The sequence below is a fragment of the Synchiropus splendidus genome, chromosome 11 (assembly GCF_027744825.2).
Source record: "Synchiropus splendidus isolate RoL2022-P1 chromosome 11, RoL_Sspl_1.0, whole genome shotgun sequence".
Taxonomy (NCBI): domain Eukaryota; kingdom Metazoa; phylum Chordata; class Actinopteri; order Syngnathiformes; family Callionymidae; genus Synchiropus; species Synchiropus splendidus.
Window position 1 is genome coordinate 519082 of NC_071344.1, and position 17773 is coordinate 536854.

The window sequence follows — 17773 nt, forward strand, 5'->3', positions numbered from 1 at the left end:
TCACCGTCTGTTAAGCCTGGTCACAGCAAACCACAGCCTCACAGTTCGACAGAGTGTCAGAGTCCAATGTTTTCACCGGGAGTGAGGGAGGCCAGACAGCGGCGTAACTCATAAATCATATTTATTCGTGCTTCTTGCACAGGTATGACTGTTATAAATGAACTTGAATCAGAGCTACCATACAATACATTCATGGTTCACGTGACTAGTGTCCATCCTCCAGGTCCCCTGGCATGGAGCCGGCTGCTCCAGTCCTCCAGAACCAAGTCCCTCGGGACCAAAGACTGGGTGAAAACAATGTCTTACACACACCAAGTCAATCATCATGAGTGTTTAGACAATCAATATACACCAAGATATCTTCTTTCATACAGCCACAGTTGAATGAAAATGATAACATGCACATTGGTATTAAATACTGCTGAAGGCAATAGTGATGTCTGGGCGCAGCATCAAGTGCTTGTGTTAGAATCTCGTCACAGCTTGCTAAATAGTCAGTCAGTTCATATCTTGCAACAGTCCAGTCAGTTTTCTACAGGACCCCTTCCCACCAGGTCAAAAACAGCCAAACTCCATCATTTAGTTCTTCTTCTTCTTCTTCTTTTGAAGAGGCGTCCATGCATTTCATGGTGCTCACAAAGTCCCGGTGAAGTATTCCTCTCCAGGATCCGTGGCATCGCAGGAAGGCATCGGAACAGGCTCGGCACTTCTGCTGCAGTAAAAAGTCGACAGCATTGATTTTGCCACAGTGTGCAGGAGACACAGCGGACACGTCTGGAAAACAGGCAGCGCCCCTGCAAGTGTCTGACATTTTCTTAGAAAAATACAAGTTATACAAGCAGGAAGAAAACCATCTCACATCAGCCGTAATGACCGGAAGCCACGCTGGTCATGACGTAATATGGGCAGCGGGAGTGGAACCACCTGGACGGCAGCTGGAAGTCACATTGAGAGCAGCTCTGACGCCACCTTCTCTGGGGCGAATCAAAGTGTGAGGGATCAAGCGCTGCGTCTGGGTCATGGCTTCCCTCCCACCGTTCCACATGAGGTATAAAAGCTTCATCAGGCCACACGCCCTGGTGCGCCGTCATAAACGAAGGCATCCATCTTCAGTGTTGCGAGTGCTAGAAGGGGTGAATCTGATGGCAAACTGGCACAGTCTTCCACATCCATTCCTCATTTCCTGGTGTGTAGTCGGCAAACCTTTCTCCTCCTCTCAGTGTGACGGTGGGCAGCCAGTGGCTTCAGAAGAAGAGGCACTTGATGCGTTTAAGAGGAGCTCGAGCACTTCTGACTGGTGCCGGAGCGGGAACTGGAGCCATCCAGTCCGTTCCCGTGGCAGGAAGCCTTCCATCCTCCCAGGCTCAGGTCGTCGGCGGGAGACGTCCGGCGGCACCAGCAGCACAGACAGGACTGCCGGATCACACACATCAAATTAGAGGAGCCGTTCAGCTCTCTGCCACACAGCAACCACACTTGACAAAATAAACGGACACCACGAGAGCGCACGGAGGCAGACCGACTGCTGAGAAACCATCACGGCGCTCCCAGTTGATATCCAGGGTGGGGTCGCGGGGGCAGCAGCTGGAGGAGCAAGGCTCGGACGTCGTCACTGCGTGCGCGGAGGTGTCCGCCCAAGGCCTCCCCCCTGTTGGACGTGCCTGGGGTACAGCGACAGAAGGAGTCCTTGCGCGCTCAACTGGCCTCAGCCAAGGTGGTGGAGCTGCCACCTGAGCTCTTCTTCTCTGGAGCTATCTTCGCACCAAACTTGTTCTAGCACTTAAGAAGTCGTTCCTGTTCTGGGGGCAGGTCTAGTGTTGAGGAAGTATTGTAGCCCTTTACCTACAGAGGAAGCGTTTCTGGGTCCATCAGATCCTTCAGCTTTGGCTCGGTGAGCTTCGGCGGCCATCACCTCTTCCATTTCACTTCTCTGTCTCATTGATGAATTTTCTCTCCCTGCATCTGTCACTGTACTATCTGGGCTCTGATTGGTTAACAGGCAGTGGCTTGTCATCGCAGCTTTTAACCACAAAGGTCGGACCGAACCTGCCCTGTGGTGGCAGACAGTTGCACCTCTCCATTGACTTTACATGTGATCCCAGGGAAAAGACTGGTTTCCGCCACTGTCTCGTCTGAGATCTTTCCGTCGTCCCCCAATGTTTGAGACTGTCGACTGAATTAGGAACCCAGAACCAACAGTCCAACAAGCTGCCCTTTGGCTCAGCTCTAGCTTCAGCAGGACTCTTCTCTCATGCTCCAGTTTCCATGAAGGGAGAGGGGGAGACTGCACAGCCCCACCCCAAATTCCTAAACTCGTCTGACTTTGAGAAGAGTCTGCTCCGCAGGAGATGGACTCTCTTCCAGGATGAAGTTGCCCTGGATGCCGCTCCTGCTCATGGCCCCCAGACGCTGAGCTGAATATCAGGGTTCCTGCCGATCAGTGCCAGTCGCTTCAAGAGTCAGCAGATGAGTGATTGGACGCTAAATATGGCAGCTCAAATTCATGCCTTCAACATGCAAAACAAGTCACTACAATTGAGCTGTTTTCTCAACAACACCACAGAAAAACAGAACTTTTTACGAGCCTTCTATCCAAAACCAGCTGTCATGTGACTGTACCGTACAAACAACTCATGCTGTTATCTTCATTCTGCCGTGCCACTTTAACTCAATATAATAATGTCCTGCTCGGAACAAACTTGGGACAAACTGATTTTGTGCTGTTACACAACAGACTAGCTGTTTGGCCTCCAGAGAACATTTCATTTTAAACGCTCATATTTAGCCAGTGAGAAAAAGAAAAGTGGATTTCCGTTTCGACTCACACACTCCAAACCTTAAACCTCCATATAGTTGCACTGAATTGATTGGAAAAAAACAAAAAACTGGAATCCCATTTTTTTCAGAAAAATATTCAAATCCTCCACACTGTGGTGATGACACAACACACATCTGCAGTGACTCCCAACAGCCTGAACACATAGATCCTTGTCATTATTAAGGGAGATGAAGCTTGCGGCTCAGCTCTCTTTTTCATCTCAACAAGGTTTCGGCCTCTCAGCTCATCCTCATATGCACGTTTTCTAATGTAACTATCTCAGACCATCGAGAGCCCCCACACACTGATGTGGTCAACAGGGGTCACTGTTATTTTCAAAGGCGCTGAAATTGCCAGATTAGTTTCCCTTTAATCCAGAATCGTTCAAAACAACAGAAACCCGGCTGCTGTATATGATGAATCATGGCAAACTGTGTGTGTGTAATGCAATGTGACGCACGCTCCACCCCACCAATGGTGTTTGCATCAGGTGACGGTGACTGACCAAAAGTGCAAACCTCTCCGTGACCATCGTGGCGCATTCTCTCTCACCTGAAAGCAGTTTTTAAACTTCTGGCTGACGAAGTAGAGTGCGATGGGGTTGATGCAGGAGTTTAGCGAGGCCATGTTGATCCCGATGTATTTCATCACTAACAGGAAGCTGGCGTGAAACACATGAGTTCAAGGTCATTTTCATCAACTGTCAGTAATTCAGTGTGTCCAAGCAACACAAGAAGCCAAGGATGAAGACGGTGCTGCCTTGGTTTGAGGCTCCACCTCCACCGTGCCACTCACCTGAGCAGATCACACCTGTTGGGGTCGTACGGGTCGTACACCGTTTTGAGGAGGATTTGGCTGATGTGGAGCGGCAGCCAGCAGAGAGCGAAAATCAGCACCAGGCAGAAGACCGTCTTGGCCACTTCCCGCCGCTGCACGGAGCAAGACAAACACTGACACTGGGCTGCTCGGGTCACGGCGGAGGTGCGTCGGCCCACCTGCTTCATGTGGTCGTTGAGAGCGATCCGCATGTCTTTTTTGCGACTGAGCATCTCGCAGGACATGAGCGTGTAGAAGATCCCGGTGCACGCCACCGGCAGGCAGAAGTAGAAGCCAAACAGCCACCAGTCTTTCACCTGATGGTAGACCTGAAGCAGGCGCGGTAGACTCAACACACACACCAGTGGTTCATGAAAGTCAAGCTCTAACTGCAGCATCTGCTACTGAGGGATGACCTCTTCATGAAGTCCAAGCCGCCGATTCCATGCACATTTCCCAGCTGCTTGCAGAGTAAATACACTTCCTCCTGAACTTCCCCTTCGGTGCAATTGACTAAATGTGAGTAACGAGGCCTGATTAAACTTTGGTTTTGGCAGTTTCCTCGCTGGAAAAATAATTGAGCTGAACCGAGGACAATCCTTGACACTTGACACCGAGCTATTTTCAAGGTTGCTTCCCACTGGCGCTGCTGCTGAAGGGACTCATGAATCTTGAATTGTGAAGTGAAAAATATTTTGCCACAGCTTTGAGGCAGAATCCTGAGGATAAAGTCAAACATTTCCATTCACCCGGATTGAGTTTCTGAAACAGTGAGTGCAGCAGCGTTTTGTTGTCTGGCTGCAGACGATGTCATATCCACAGTTCAGAACTCACTAGTGGAAGCGTGCGCTGCTCTGTTTCCACGTCATTCAGAGAAAGAAATGATCATTGATCTGGAATATTTTCCATCTTGGGTCCCACCATCTGCTCTTCTTCATGGTCTTGCTGCGACTCTGTGTCCAAACCGCCTGCTCTGACCAAGGTCGTCTCCAGCCCTTCCTGCAGGATCCGTCCCTTTTATACACTTGTTTCACAACTGTAAAAACCTTAGCTAACAGCACCACTAACACGCTAAACCATCAGCGACATTGCATGACATGAGCGAGAAGAGCGTCCACGGAGCAAACCGGCCCAGCACCAGCTATCGATTCATGCCTGGACACCGCCGCTCACTCTAAAACAAGTTAGCACAGCCACGAAAGGCAACTCTCAGACCGCCAGCTGATTTGATCACAGAAGGCTCCTGACTTTGGCATCAAGCTAACAACTGCGCCGTCGCTCTGAGGGCCACTGAACCACAGAAATACAATGCCCTCATTTTGATTTCACAAGTGCTTCCACACTTACAACAAGAACAAGTGAACACATCTGTCCAGCTATAGACATATACATAGATAGATATTTATATATATATATATATTGTTGTGGGACTTTAACCAGTTAACTAAGATTCCTTAAGTACAACAAAAAAACGTGTTAAAAGCATTCAATGGTTTTAATTTCATTGAATGGAACAGTGTGTTCTCTCCAGTCAACAGGGAACCTTTGTCAGTGCAGGAGTTCCTGCTCCACTGTATTCATGCGCGAAAATAAGGCCTGGCTCTGTCACCGCCATGAATCCTGACACTATCGTCCTGCAACATAAGGCTACTATCAAGTCAATTGACCTCTTGACTTGCTCAGGGAGAATCACTCTGGTGAACTGAGAGGAGGCGCGAGGAGAGGCGAGAGCAACTGGCAGAAACAAGTGTCAAATCAAGGCATAAAACTTGAGCAGGAGCCAAATCAAGTGATAGGCATTTCGATAGTCTACCTTCAAGAAGTCGCTGCTGGGTTGCGGAGGCATAATACAGCTCCGCAGCGTGTCGCCTCGGTAAGGAAACTCCACCATGTCGAAGGCCAGCGACTCCGGCACGGCCAGCAGGATGGCGACCAGCCAGATGAGCGTCACCTCCGCCATCTTCCACAGAGGGATCCCCAGCCCCTTCACTCGGCTCCACGACGTCACCGCACGGTAGCTGCAGGCCAAGGCGTTGCGAGTCAGCGCTGGAGCGGGGGAGTGGTGGCGCTCACTCACCGGTCAACACTGAGGGCGCACAAGCTGAGCACGGTGATGCCCACCGAAGCCTTCTGGACGAAGGGCGTCATCTTGCAGACGTACACGCCAAACGGCCAGTCTTCCGCTATGAGCTGGGGGGAGATCAAGAAGGCAGACGGTTCAAAGTGCTTCATTCGCTGGTCACTTCCTCCACACGTCTGTCTTCCTGACGCTGAGGCCAACAACAGCGCCGCACCAGACACACTCCATCGTTTGCCGCCTTTACATGATGAACACTGAAGCATCAACGAGGCATTTCAACACAAGTCATGTCCACGCCACTTCATCCTTCAGAGCAGGGGTTCTTCACCCCCCTGTCCCGGGGCCCATTCAAGCAAACCATATTCAATCTACTTACACGTAAACAAACCAAACCACCTCATATTCATCCAAGTTAGCCGAGGAAAAAAAATACACTTGATGAGAAAATTGTACATCGTGAGTCAAATTCAGAATAAAACCAATATAATACAACAATGTCAAAATATCATCAAATAATATATTCGATTTTCAAAATAAACTAAAGAAGATATAGGTAACGTGTAAATGAAAGTATCATTTCATGAACAGTTTTCACTTTAGTGGGGGTGGCGTCACTTTCTTGATCATGTTTTATTTTCAAAACTTCTCCACACTTGGTAACTATCACAAATTTGCAGCTGTCAGGTCAGTATAATGACAGCCTACTGCCACCATACGTGGCAGATGTATTAAATCGGAGTGTCTCACGGCCCAGACACGTGAAACAAAGAACTTTAGTGGCCCTCTCGGAGGCGCTCGCGGCCCCACCATGGGCCTCGGCCCTAAGGTTGAGAATCACTGCTTTAGCGTTTCAATGCTACAACGCCCTCCGTGTACAATTACACAACATAGAAAACACACAGTCACACTGTCACATTCCAGCAGCTCAGCGACGTTACAGCGTTATCAACACACAACCATCCTCATTTGTACTCTGTTCCGTCAGTTACTGTCAGACAACGGAGGAAATCCGCCGCCACATCACCAGTGCTGCCTGAGCAAAACTGGATCCCCAAGTTCAGTCTCTGAACTCTCCTGCTAAATATACATATATATATATACACACACACATCTATATAACCTCTTCAACCTCAGCCCTACATCATCACCATCAAAAGCACTCAAGGCAGAGTGCTCACTGCACGTCACAACACTGACGCTGACATGTCGTCCCACCACATCGTGGGAAAACTATGACACCATCCACCAATGCCATGACTACAACAAAATACAAGACTCACACTCACTCATCGTTGGCCTGGTTCATTCATGTCACACTGCAGAAAGATGAGTGGCAACTTCACATGGGCGTGACAACTTTCTGCTGAGGCCTCACACAGCAAGATCCAGGAGACACTACGTGAGCGTAGATGCACCGTGGTGTTACACTATACTCTAACAAAGACTGGAGCGGACCTCACCAGTAAGAGGTTGACAATCTAGTTTGTGTGCAGTTTTGTGGGTCGAAAAAGCTAAGGCAACACAACTAAGCTGGGTCAGAGGGAATGACTGAAATGACACAGTGGAAGGGAGAGGAAATCAGAGCTGCAGCACGGAAGGACAACAAGAGTCAGAACGACAGGGGTTTTTTCCCATACACTGGAAAATTCCAACGCCAAATAACAAATACAAATGATGTATTTTTTGTTGATTGCTTATGAGAAAAACTATCAAAACCAAGTTTCAATATGGCATTGCATCAGCGTAAACAAAACCAAAAAGAATATATAAATCAACCTGTCAGAAAAGCAGAAAGCCGTCAGAAAACTTAAGCTATATTTCCTGACACTGGTAGGAATATATTTTGATTCATTCCTCCTGACTAAACGTGTGGTCTTTACGCCTCAGTGATGGATGAAGTGGGAGCAGGCGCTGGACAGTCTTCTGCCCAGACTTGCCGGGGCTTACCTTGTACACGTTGACTGGGATGCTGATGATGACGTACAGCAAGTCTCCGAGTGCCAAACTGCCGATGAGAACGTTGGGTCCATTTCTCATGCACTTGTTCTTGTAGATGATCCTCAGCAGCGTGGAGTTTCCGATGATTCCGATCACGAAGATGAGGCACGCGACGATGGTGTTGACGTATTTGAAGGCGTGTTTGATCTCTGTTCTCCTCAAGCACATCGGCGGCGAGGAACCCTTCGGCAAGCCCGGCAACAACGGCGGCGACAGCGCAGACGCGTTGGGACTGTGGGATTGTGAAGACACCGACGCACTGGCCGAGTCCCGGATGATTCTGGAGGCTCCCACCTCCACCTCCACCACCACCAGCAGACACAGCAGCGCCACCGCCCTCATTGTCGCACAGCACAGGTATCTGCTCATTCAACACACATTCTCACACAGGGCCCTGGCGGGGGTCTGCATGCGCCGACGTTTGTCCTGCAGCAGGACGAAACAAAACATCTGTTTACGGACGGATTTGGCAGCCTGTCAATCAGTAGCACACAGGAGCCTGAAGGGCAAAAGGTCACCTGAGAGAGCCTGAACTCAGCACGACCTTCAGTCCAGTTGAGCGGGTCCGCTGAATGTCGGCTCACTTCATTGTTTTAAAGCACACACGCGCAACTAAACAGAGCACCTCCTTCTTCTAACTGTCATTGAACGCCACACAAAACTGTCTGAAATTCATTTGATTTGGAAACATTTAACCTGATGACATCCATACAGAAGGAGAACCATCATACAACCAGATGAGACGCTTGAATCCCGCAAAGCATGATGGGACACCTCACCGCTTTTCTGTCTTTTTTTAATCAGCCTGGTCTTTCCGTCTTCTCACAGCCACAAGAAGACACGTTCAATGCAAACACATTACAGCATCACACGGAGCAGACTGAGCGAGGACAAGCGGGCACACGTGAAACCACGTCCGTCCGCCGGCCCTCGGCCCCGCCGGCCCCGCCCCAGCAGGACTCTGCTTGTGGTGGCGCCCAAGCAAAGCCCTGATCTAAAGGCTGCTGTGCACTTATATTGGACTACAATTTTGTGTCTAATCTCAGGATTACTACAATTTTAGTAGGAAAAAGCTGTATCCATATGGAATTTTTTTTTATGCATTTTAATTATTCTGATGATTATTACGTTGTTTTCAATATTTAGAACATGTGAAAATGCTGGTATAAAATGTTAGAATATATATATATGTATATATATGTATGTATTAAAAAAAAAAACAGTATCAAATAAAGGAGCATAGAGTTCATCGGAGGTGCGTGGGAAGGAGCTGGAGGGCCTGACACATGCTCCCCATCACAGAGGGTCCATAGAACTGGGAGTTGGCCCCATCATGCCCTGCAGCTCAGATAAATGATCTGACTGATGGAGTGTGTGTGTGTGTCTGGGCTGCAGGAGCCTTCAGCAGGACTACCAACTGAACCCAGCCGACATCTGATCACCACGGTAGCAGAGGCTCCATCACGCGCACAGTCCCATGAACAGACACTGGGTGGCAACTCCGATGCCTGTGAGGTGAGGTGACGTCTGAGTGGCACTTCCTCGAGACTCTGGCTGCAGATCTGAGAAGGTGGAACCTTGGCACCCAGCCGAGAGACGCGCAGAGAATCACGCGCTCGGAAGCGGGGGAGCGTGAGAGAGGTGCGTGCGTCAGGACCTCGGGGACGACAATAAAGAGAAGGATGAGTGGGACAATGGCGGGAAGTGGTCGGGGGAGGCGAGGGGCGAGAAGCACTTGAGAAAGGCCGCTTTATAAAGCGTCAGCCGCAACGCTGTTTCCAGCGTGTTGAGTGAAAGTGAAAAGGAATTTCATGGAGACATCGGACCTTTGCACAGAGCAGAACACCTTTATCAGTTCTGGAGCGAGCGCCTTCAGTTCCTTCATTTACGCGCCTGATTTCTCTCACAGGAATCTCAGCTGAACATGACGACCTTTCATTGCCTCCTTCGCAGATGAGTTTAAATCAATGTACAACACAGATTGTGTTACAGACAGGCAGAGAGCAGGTCAAATCGGGATAGTTTTCTTCACGCAACGCGGACGCTTCCAGTGTCAGACGGAGAGGATGAGTTTGCTTTGATGTGAGAGCTCCATTCTGGACCCATACTACAGTTCAAAGGTGACTCACCCTGGTCGAGTCTGTCAGCCCGCTACTCCACAGATCGATATTCCCACAGACATCCACGAGGCGATGCGCAATACCGAGCCAGTGCCGTCCGCTGCTCCGCTTCCTCTGCGCTCTGACGCGCGGACTCACGCTGCCTCTTTATAGGGCGCAGGAGCAGCCAATCCGGAGGCGAGCATCCTTCCCGTGTCCGTCAGCATGTCCTGTTGTTCATGTTGTAAATCGGCCCCGCCTGGGCGTCACCAGGGAGCCACACACCTCACCCTCACGTTTCTTCAGTCATGATGTCCGAATATTCAGATGATGGAAACCGCGTCTCTGCTGGCTGTCACCGCTCCACGGACCTCCTGATTGGCTCTTAATCTGATTATGGAGAGTTTTACTTTTGAGCTAACGCCAAGTGACAGGTTCTTCCTCAAATAATTTAATAAGAAACAAAGAAACAAAAGCCAAATATTTAGTCTTTTTTATTGTTGATTAAAGAACCCACAATAAAAAAAAAACAATTAAAATGAAAAAGATGCAAATAACATATTGCTTTGTAATTTTGTACCTATATATATGATGAAGTAAAAAGGAAAAGAAAAAAACAGAGCAATAGAATCAGGTTCAGGTTCAATCACATGGATCATCTGGCCAACATGCAGCATCTGAGCGACCTTCAGACCAAAGGACAGTGGCACGTAAAATTGGGATTTCTTGGGTCTTCAGATGTTGCGTTTTGTCCGGCTGTTTCCATTTTTCTTTTTCAATAGCTGAGACTAAAAGGGCCGAACAAGCATGCAATTGGACATGAGCCTTGTTGACCTCAGTTTGAAGTGGCGCCTGCGTGCCTCCGTTTCTCTGTCTATTCAGGTGGTGATTTCACAGGTAGCAATAACGCCCCATGTTTGTGGGTCACTGACCACAAATGCTGTTTGACACTATCTGTTGCTAACAGCCAGAAAGAGCCGCCACTGTCATCCAGTTTGGAATGTGACGTAAGGAAGATGCCTTGTTTTTTTTCCTCAGAACCAACCTGTCATTTTAGATCCTCCAGTTACATAACTGAAATAGTTCCGCAGGTTTGAACAACAAGTCGACTGAAATCACTTGAGTAGGACAATCTGACCACGGAGAAAGTTGGCAGTGGAAACAGGCTTTTTCCAGTGAAGGTGCCCGAGGTTGCAGGCCTTGAAAACTCTGATATCAAATCACATAACTCAGAGTGGTCTGTCATGAGCCCACACACCGGCCCGGTCAATCATGTGACACATCTAAAATCCTATAAGAATAAAGGAATTCCTTCAAAGTTTTATGTTACTCAATCTGTTTTTCCATTTCCATTTTGGAAATGCAAATGTTTCAGGATTAAAAAAGCAGATCCCTGAAGGGATGAAGGCCAGAGGAGGAGACTACTGTATCTACTGTATTGACGGGTGTCCACTGCTTCACTGCAGACAGTCATGGCGAGCCAGTTGAGATTGTTGACCCTGCAGGCCGCCGTGTGTGTACACTTCACCAGGTTACATACACTCTCTGACCCACGTGTCTGAATTACACTGTCCAGGGGCTTGCTTCACATGATGAAGGAGATGGAGAACTGGGAGACGGTGATCTTCTCGGGTGACTTCTGAAGGAAAAGTTGAAAGCAAAGAGGTCCACCGTGAAGGTCAAAATGTGCCTCTCGTGGCGTCTTGTGAGTCGACAAAGGGATTCTATGGCTTGGCTTTTGACCCCTTGCTCCAGCTGTAAAAATTGATTCATTCATTTCTGTCTCTGCTGTCTCGCTGTTGTCTGTCTGCGGTTTGTGGCGCATTGGTCTTCATTTTTTCTTGACGCGACGCAGCGCCACCTACGGGCTGGATGTTGATGACGATTTGGAAGCACGCTGGACACACAACGGTTATCTGTGTGGCACCAAAACGCTGCTCCATTTTCAGGAGCAACTATTCCAGCTGCCTCATCCCTCTCATTAACACAGCGCTGCAGCGTTGATTCGCCACACACCGTCACTCGCGGAATCAGCCGTATCGTCTTACAGAGCCCATCCATCCATCCATCTGTCCACCATCCATCCATCCCCAGAAACACCTGAGCTAGGAGGCATCCGGGTGTCACTTGGCCAAGGTGCTGCCAGAGTCCTGGCTACTTCAGGAACCGATGAATCTCAGATGGTGCAGTGTTGATCACTGAAGGGCAACATAACGCACCATCTGAAGCGAGGATCGACAAAGTGGCCGGGCGGTGCACTTGCCAGGAGGATAGAAACACTTCCTTGTTTGGAACAAGGACTGGTCAAGTTGCTCAGGTCCTCTGTAAAGTGGCGTGAGAGATCAACAGCGCTGGTCCCCCGTACGTGCGCCAATATGATGCAGGCTCCAGCGTTAGATGTCCAAAGTCTCTGTCTCCCCGACCCATGTGACGTCATGACAGAATCTCAGCTATAGTTGACTGACGTGTGATAGCACACAGGCCGTCTCATGTATCGTCCCGCTGGCAACTTTCACGACAGGCTGGCCCGCTCCAGTGGAAAGTCATGAGCCTGGAAGTGAGTTTCTACTGCACATGATTGTCACGCAGATGAGCACAAGCTTTGTAAATCATTTTCCTCCCATTTAGGATGAAGATATTGGGGCTGTCAGGACAGGCGCCAGCACTTCTGGGTCAGAAGCGCGAGGATCACCGGACCATGAACCTGCCTGAGCACCAGTGGATGTCAGAACCGTGCAGGCCACCTGCAGGTTCAATTCAGAGCTAACTCAGCACACACTCCTTGTTTGATCACTGCAGATCCAATGCAAAGTGACCATGCGAGATGCTGGTGAGTGAAAACAAATGTTGCCTTGTGGTGGAGATAGAACTGTTGGTTGTCTGGGGCAGTAGAACACGATTGACGGAGTGAGTGTGAAGCGGTTCTATCAGCAGCCTGTGCAGAAGAGCAGCCTGGAAGAGACGCCTGGATGTCCACTGCTCTCCTTCTGGAATTTTTACAGACTCCTCATTTGTCCACCTGGCTTTGCCACTGTCCCTCGTTGTCTTCGTCTGTTTTTCGCACCTGTTTTTCTATTGCCTTGTTTTGGACCTCTTGAGCTGTGGGCGTTTGCCCTGTTGCCTTTGACGTCTTATTATGCCTCTCAGTTTGTGCTTGTTCCTTGGCTTCTTCACATCCACTCCGGGGTCTCCATCTGTCCTTGACCTTCTGTCCTCAGTGGTGCGTCTTTGGGACCCATCATCACCACCAAAATCGACACATTCTCACTCCTATTGTGTCACATGTCAAGTGCGTATGAGGGTGAGCTCCGCCTCCCACTTCCTCTTGCTGTACGCTGCGCTTCACCACACTGTCCATCATGTTAAACAGATGAAAAAAACGGTGGGGTGGAGCCATGGGATGGCGCTCCCATACGGCTCAGGTTGATGACAACTTGACTGACCTAAGAACTTGCTGGGCAGGTTGCAGGTGGCTTGGGTCAGGGTGATTTGTGGTGAGAATCAGGAGGCTGCGGGTACAAAGCAAGGCATGGACAAGTATCACGCTCCGACAGGCTGCTTTTCTTGGTTGCCTTCAAATCACCAGGAGGAGCAGTTGGAACAGCAGGATTTATTCTCCTCGCTGCACAGCCAGCTCTTGCAAAAGCCAAGTCAGAGTCCCTCTCATCTTTAGCCTGAAAAACAGAGGCATTAAAACAGAAAAACGACAGGCACGCACAGGCGCAGCCTCTCAGCTCCGCCAGCATGTGGGGAATCTGGTTAGAACGTCCTGTGAAAAGCATCTCACACACACACACACACACCTCACACTGTCACACATAACACAAGGCTGAAAACAAGGTCCGCCGTGGAACAAAATCATCAAATAATAACCTACACAAGCATTTTTAGAATAATACTATACTAATACTATACATGTGAAACATTTTGAAGATGTTTCTTTGGATTTGTTTTGGCCTTTTTGTCACTGGATTTAAATGTATTTTCGAGAAAGCAACATTTTCTTTTTCCTTTTTTTTAATTTTTTGTTGATTTTACCAGAGGTACTCTGGTTTCCTCCCACAGTCAAAACACACATAGGAAGAACCATTTATATCAGCCACTGTGAAATAACAAAATCAGAAATCTGGCTGGAGATCAAAGGTCGCTTCCAAAGAAACACATGTGATCATGGTACAAGTCATGTGATGGAATTAAATAAAGGTTTGTGGGTGAGTGGGATGCTGATTTAAAAGTCTTGAGGAGGGGACCCTGCTCCCTGCGGATCAAAGGAACAGGAAGTCACTGCAGCGCCCAAAGCTTCTACACGATCACAAGACAACAGCTGAGGGGCAACTCACAGGACAACAGCTTCCAGCTCTTCTACAGGATCAGAGGATCAGACTCCCCTCTCCCGTCACATTGATCGCACACTTGCCAACATGAACATGGCCTGAGGTCTGTTCCATGAGCGGATCCTTTCCTCACCTTTGTGTGAGGTCAGTCGCAGAAGGTGAACTTGGTTTACATTCACCCTATTTTAGTTCAACCTATGACCTTGCCTTCAAAGTCGCACCTCCCAGATGAAACTGCGGCCGTCTATATTTTCGAGGCTCACCATCACCTTCGTGGTTCATGACAATCAAGTTTAATGGCATGGAGATCGGTGAGAATTTGCTGGTGAATAGATGACACTAACCAGATCTGTTCCCAGCTGATTTGTTGTTCAGCTGCAGGAAGACCAAAAACTGGGGACCGATGAGACGGAAATGATGGACTGGTTCAGTGGAACTAAAAAATCTGCTGCGCATTATTTTGTGTGGAAGCCGGGATTCCACACCGTAGCTCCATAGCGTGGGAAAGTCCATCCTTTATGAGCCGCCGTCAAACTGGGTGAGTGCGAGATTTGCACTGGTCGGGTCCATTTCATACTGAAGCGTGACAACAAGCAGGGAGCAAGTTGTTCTCATGACACGGACAGAGAGCATCACTGCGACCCACTGACACGTGTTGCCGGTTAGCAGGAGGCTTGCAATAGTCCCACTGAGGCCACTTTGCACCTGAGCAGTGAAGATTTGATTCCTGCAACCGTTTACACGTGTTTGCACACATTCTACTTCAATAGCCATCACATCTGCTCGCATGGCTGAGCCACAGCAACTCACGCACGCACACGTGGTTTGACACAGTGGAATGTGCTCAGAGAACAGGCGTTAAAAAGAGGGTCGTAATTTAAAGTTCTCATGAAGGACCCATCAAAGCAGAACATCAGCGCCCGGACACTTTCCTCCACTCAGCTTCAGTGAGTATGACAGTCACCACTAAATCTTTGGTGACAGAGCACTTGTCTCCCAACTCCAAGGGGCAAAATTTGCAACTCAACTTCCTCTTCAGTGAATGTCAGCGGTCCACTAACTCATCCAGTGGACGTCAGTTTTATGGATCTTGCCTCATCATGGATGGGAAATTATGTTTTGGAAAACCAGCTGATTGAATTGTCAGAACTGTTGTCCTGAGTCTGACCGGCTTGTCTGGAGTCTTGAAATGTTTCAGCTGTTGGGACAGCCGTCCAGCAGAAACTTGAGTGAGACGTGTGTTTTTGTCATGGGCGCGGTGGGACACGTTTGGACTCCCAGCCTGAGCGGCCCAATCTTCCTCATGTGGTGGAGGGATGGTCTGGATCAATCCTGACTGGAAATATGTTCCGCCTTTTGGCAAATGAAATGTCTTCTGTTCTGCGTCTGATACGATGCGATGAAGATCCACACCAAGAGAAACATTGGCACACGGCTTCCCCAGCACCCACAGACAATACCTGGAAAAACCCAATTTCTACCGCAGCGGTCAACTCATGTTTCGGCTGTCTGCCGTGAAACGAATGGCTTTCCTTTCCACAACATGCGAGACATGGCCCTGCACCCTGAGGGGAGCCGTCCCCTGCAGCTGTGTGGGCTAGTCAGTCAAAAATGATAAGTCATCCGTCTCCCCCCTCCTCACTGCAACGTTGACTCTTCCTGAATTTGTGGACTACAGTCTCCAGCGGTGACCTCCAAGATAAGCGGCCGGCAGCAGGTGATCTCACAGCCTTCTTCACGTGTGGCAGCCCGAGCTCTGCTTTGCCGATGGCTCATCTCAAGGGAGGCGGCTGGATCTATCGCGTCCAGCAGGACGGTGTTGTGTCAGGAGAGCACCACGCAACATGACACGCGCTTCCTCCTGATAGACATCGCTTGCTCATCACCTCACCCACCTCCACTCTTCTGTCGCCTCAGGGCACGAGAAAAGCCATTACATACAACAAAGCAGCCGCATTTACCCCCAAACTTCTGGACTTAAGAGAGAGCTTTTTTCATGGGAGGTGAAGACCATGCTGTTCCCTCCTTGGGGAGGTCATAAACTGAAACCTGCTGGATTGTGATCACAAAGCCAGGCGTAGTCTTTTGGAAGGGACTTTCTGGCTTGTTCTACAGGCAGATGGAACTGCAGCTATTTTGGAGCCCATTAATAGAAGACTTTGCCTTTTAGTCACCCACGTCTTTCCTTCTTCTGATCATTCGTTCTCCACAGTTATAGCTCACAGGACAGGGCCTTGACATACGGTGCGGCTTCCCCAGTCATGAGACTCTTCCCTTTGAACCGGCGCCTACTGGGGGCGGCAGTCGACGTTTACGTCTGGGGGGACTTTACCTGGGCATGTCGGAGTTAGTTTCAACGACTGAGCTATAGATACAAGACACTCTTTCTAGTGATTTAAAGAAATACAAAAGCAACAACAAAAAACATCCCCAAGTGTTTTCCAATTGGTCGCAGGCCTTCACAATGGAATCCGTTTTGAAGGATGTTTCATGGAGCGAGTGCAGTCGATCACACTCAATAAAGCAACACGCTGCGCCCTGCATTAGAGCAAGTGAAGCACATGCTCGCCATTAGAGATGTATGTCGTAAAAAAAAAAAAAAAAGAAAAAAGTGCTAGGGTTCCAGACGCAGGGCGGGACCCAAGTACAGTGTTGAAAGAGTCACAGGAGGCAGGAGCGACAATCAACACAACAATTTAATCACAGGATACAAACGCATCACCGAACCGGGAGAAAGGATGCAAGAAGAGTCTGTAACAGGAGAGCAAACACACGACACAAACCAGACTATCGAACAAACAAACGCAGCAGTAGGGAGTTAGAGGAAACCAAGAGGCCACGCGGAGCAGGGAGAGTCAGACTACAAAAACTCAGAACACCAGGGTCTAGAAATAGCTGAACAGAAAATGGACGACGGCAGAGAGGAACGAACGAAGCAAACCATCGGGCACACGTTGCTGGAGTCCTGGTGCTGGGGTGATTGGAGGTCCATTGGCTCCAGCCGTGGGCCACAGGAACAGGAGGAAGAAAACAAAACAGCACTCACGTGACCAAAATAAAAGCAGAATCATGACGAAAAGCATTGTTTCAATTTGAAAACGTTTCAAGTTCTTCTTGACTTTAGGTCACCTCTGCTCACTTCCTCAGCCCTGTTGAATGTGCGTTTGTTGCCTGTTGTTGTTGTTGTCCAAGAGCGACGTGTGGCTGAATGATGATGTCATTAAAACCCAACTTCCAACCCGCACATTTCTTTCTCCCAGACCTGTTTAACGTTCTTTTTTCCTTGAGAACCACTGAAAAGCTGCTTCAGCAGATGATGGATGGAAAGGCCAAATGCTCAGGAGACCTTTGTGCTACGACGCTTAGAATCAAATGTAAGTCTGTCAACAACTATACTGTCAACAGAGAAAGAAATGAAGGTGATCCCCGGCTGGGAATGGATCTCCCACCCCTCTTGAGTATGGCATGTTCATAAACAGTTGGCAGAAATGATAAACTCCAGCCATATGCTTGGGAGAATGTCGCCCTAAGGTTAAACTGACTGCTTTAACTACAGCAATGGAGGACCCGCTAAGATGCCTGAGGAACGCTGGGCTGGATGTTGGTTAACATTCTCTGTTGTTCTCTG

At 48.9% G+C, this 17773-nt stretch overlaps 1 protein-coding gene across 1 annotated transcript; it reads right to left on the reverse strand.

The window, feature by feature from the left end:
• Positions 1–113: 113 nt before the first annotated feature.
• On the reverse strand, positions 114–9947 carry LOC128767589 (endothelin receptor type B-like). Its single transcript, XM_053879713.1, has 8 exons — positions 9842–9947; positions 7662–8138; positions 5712–5824; positions 5448–5652; positions 3814–3963; positions 3614–3747; positions 3371–3479; positions 114–1413 (listed from the first exon to the last, which is right to left on the reverse strand). Exons 2-8 carry the CDS (start codon positions 8079–8081, stop codon positions 1270–1272), a joined length of 1275 nt encoding a protein of 424 aa, XP_053735688.1. The 5' UTR covers positions 8082–8138; positions 9842–9947; the 3' UTR covers positions 114–1269.
• Between the last annotated feature and the right edge of the window lie 7826 nt (positions 9948–17773).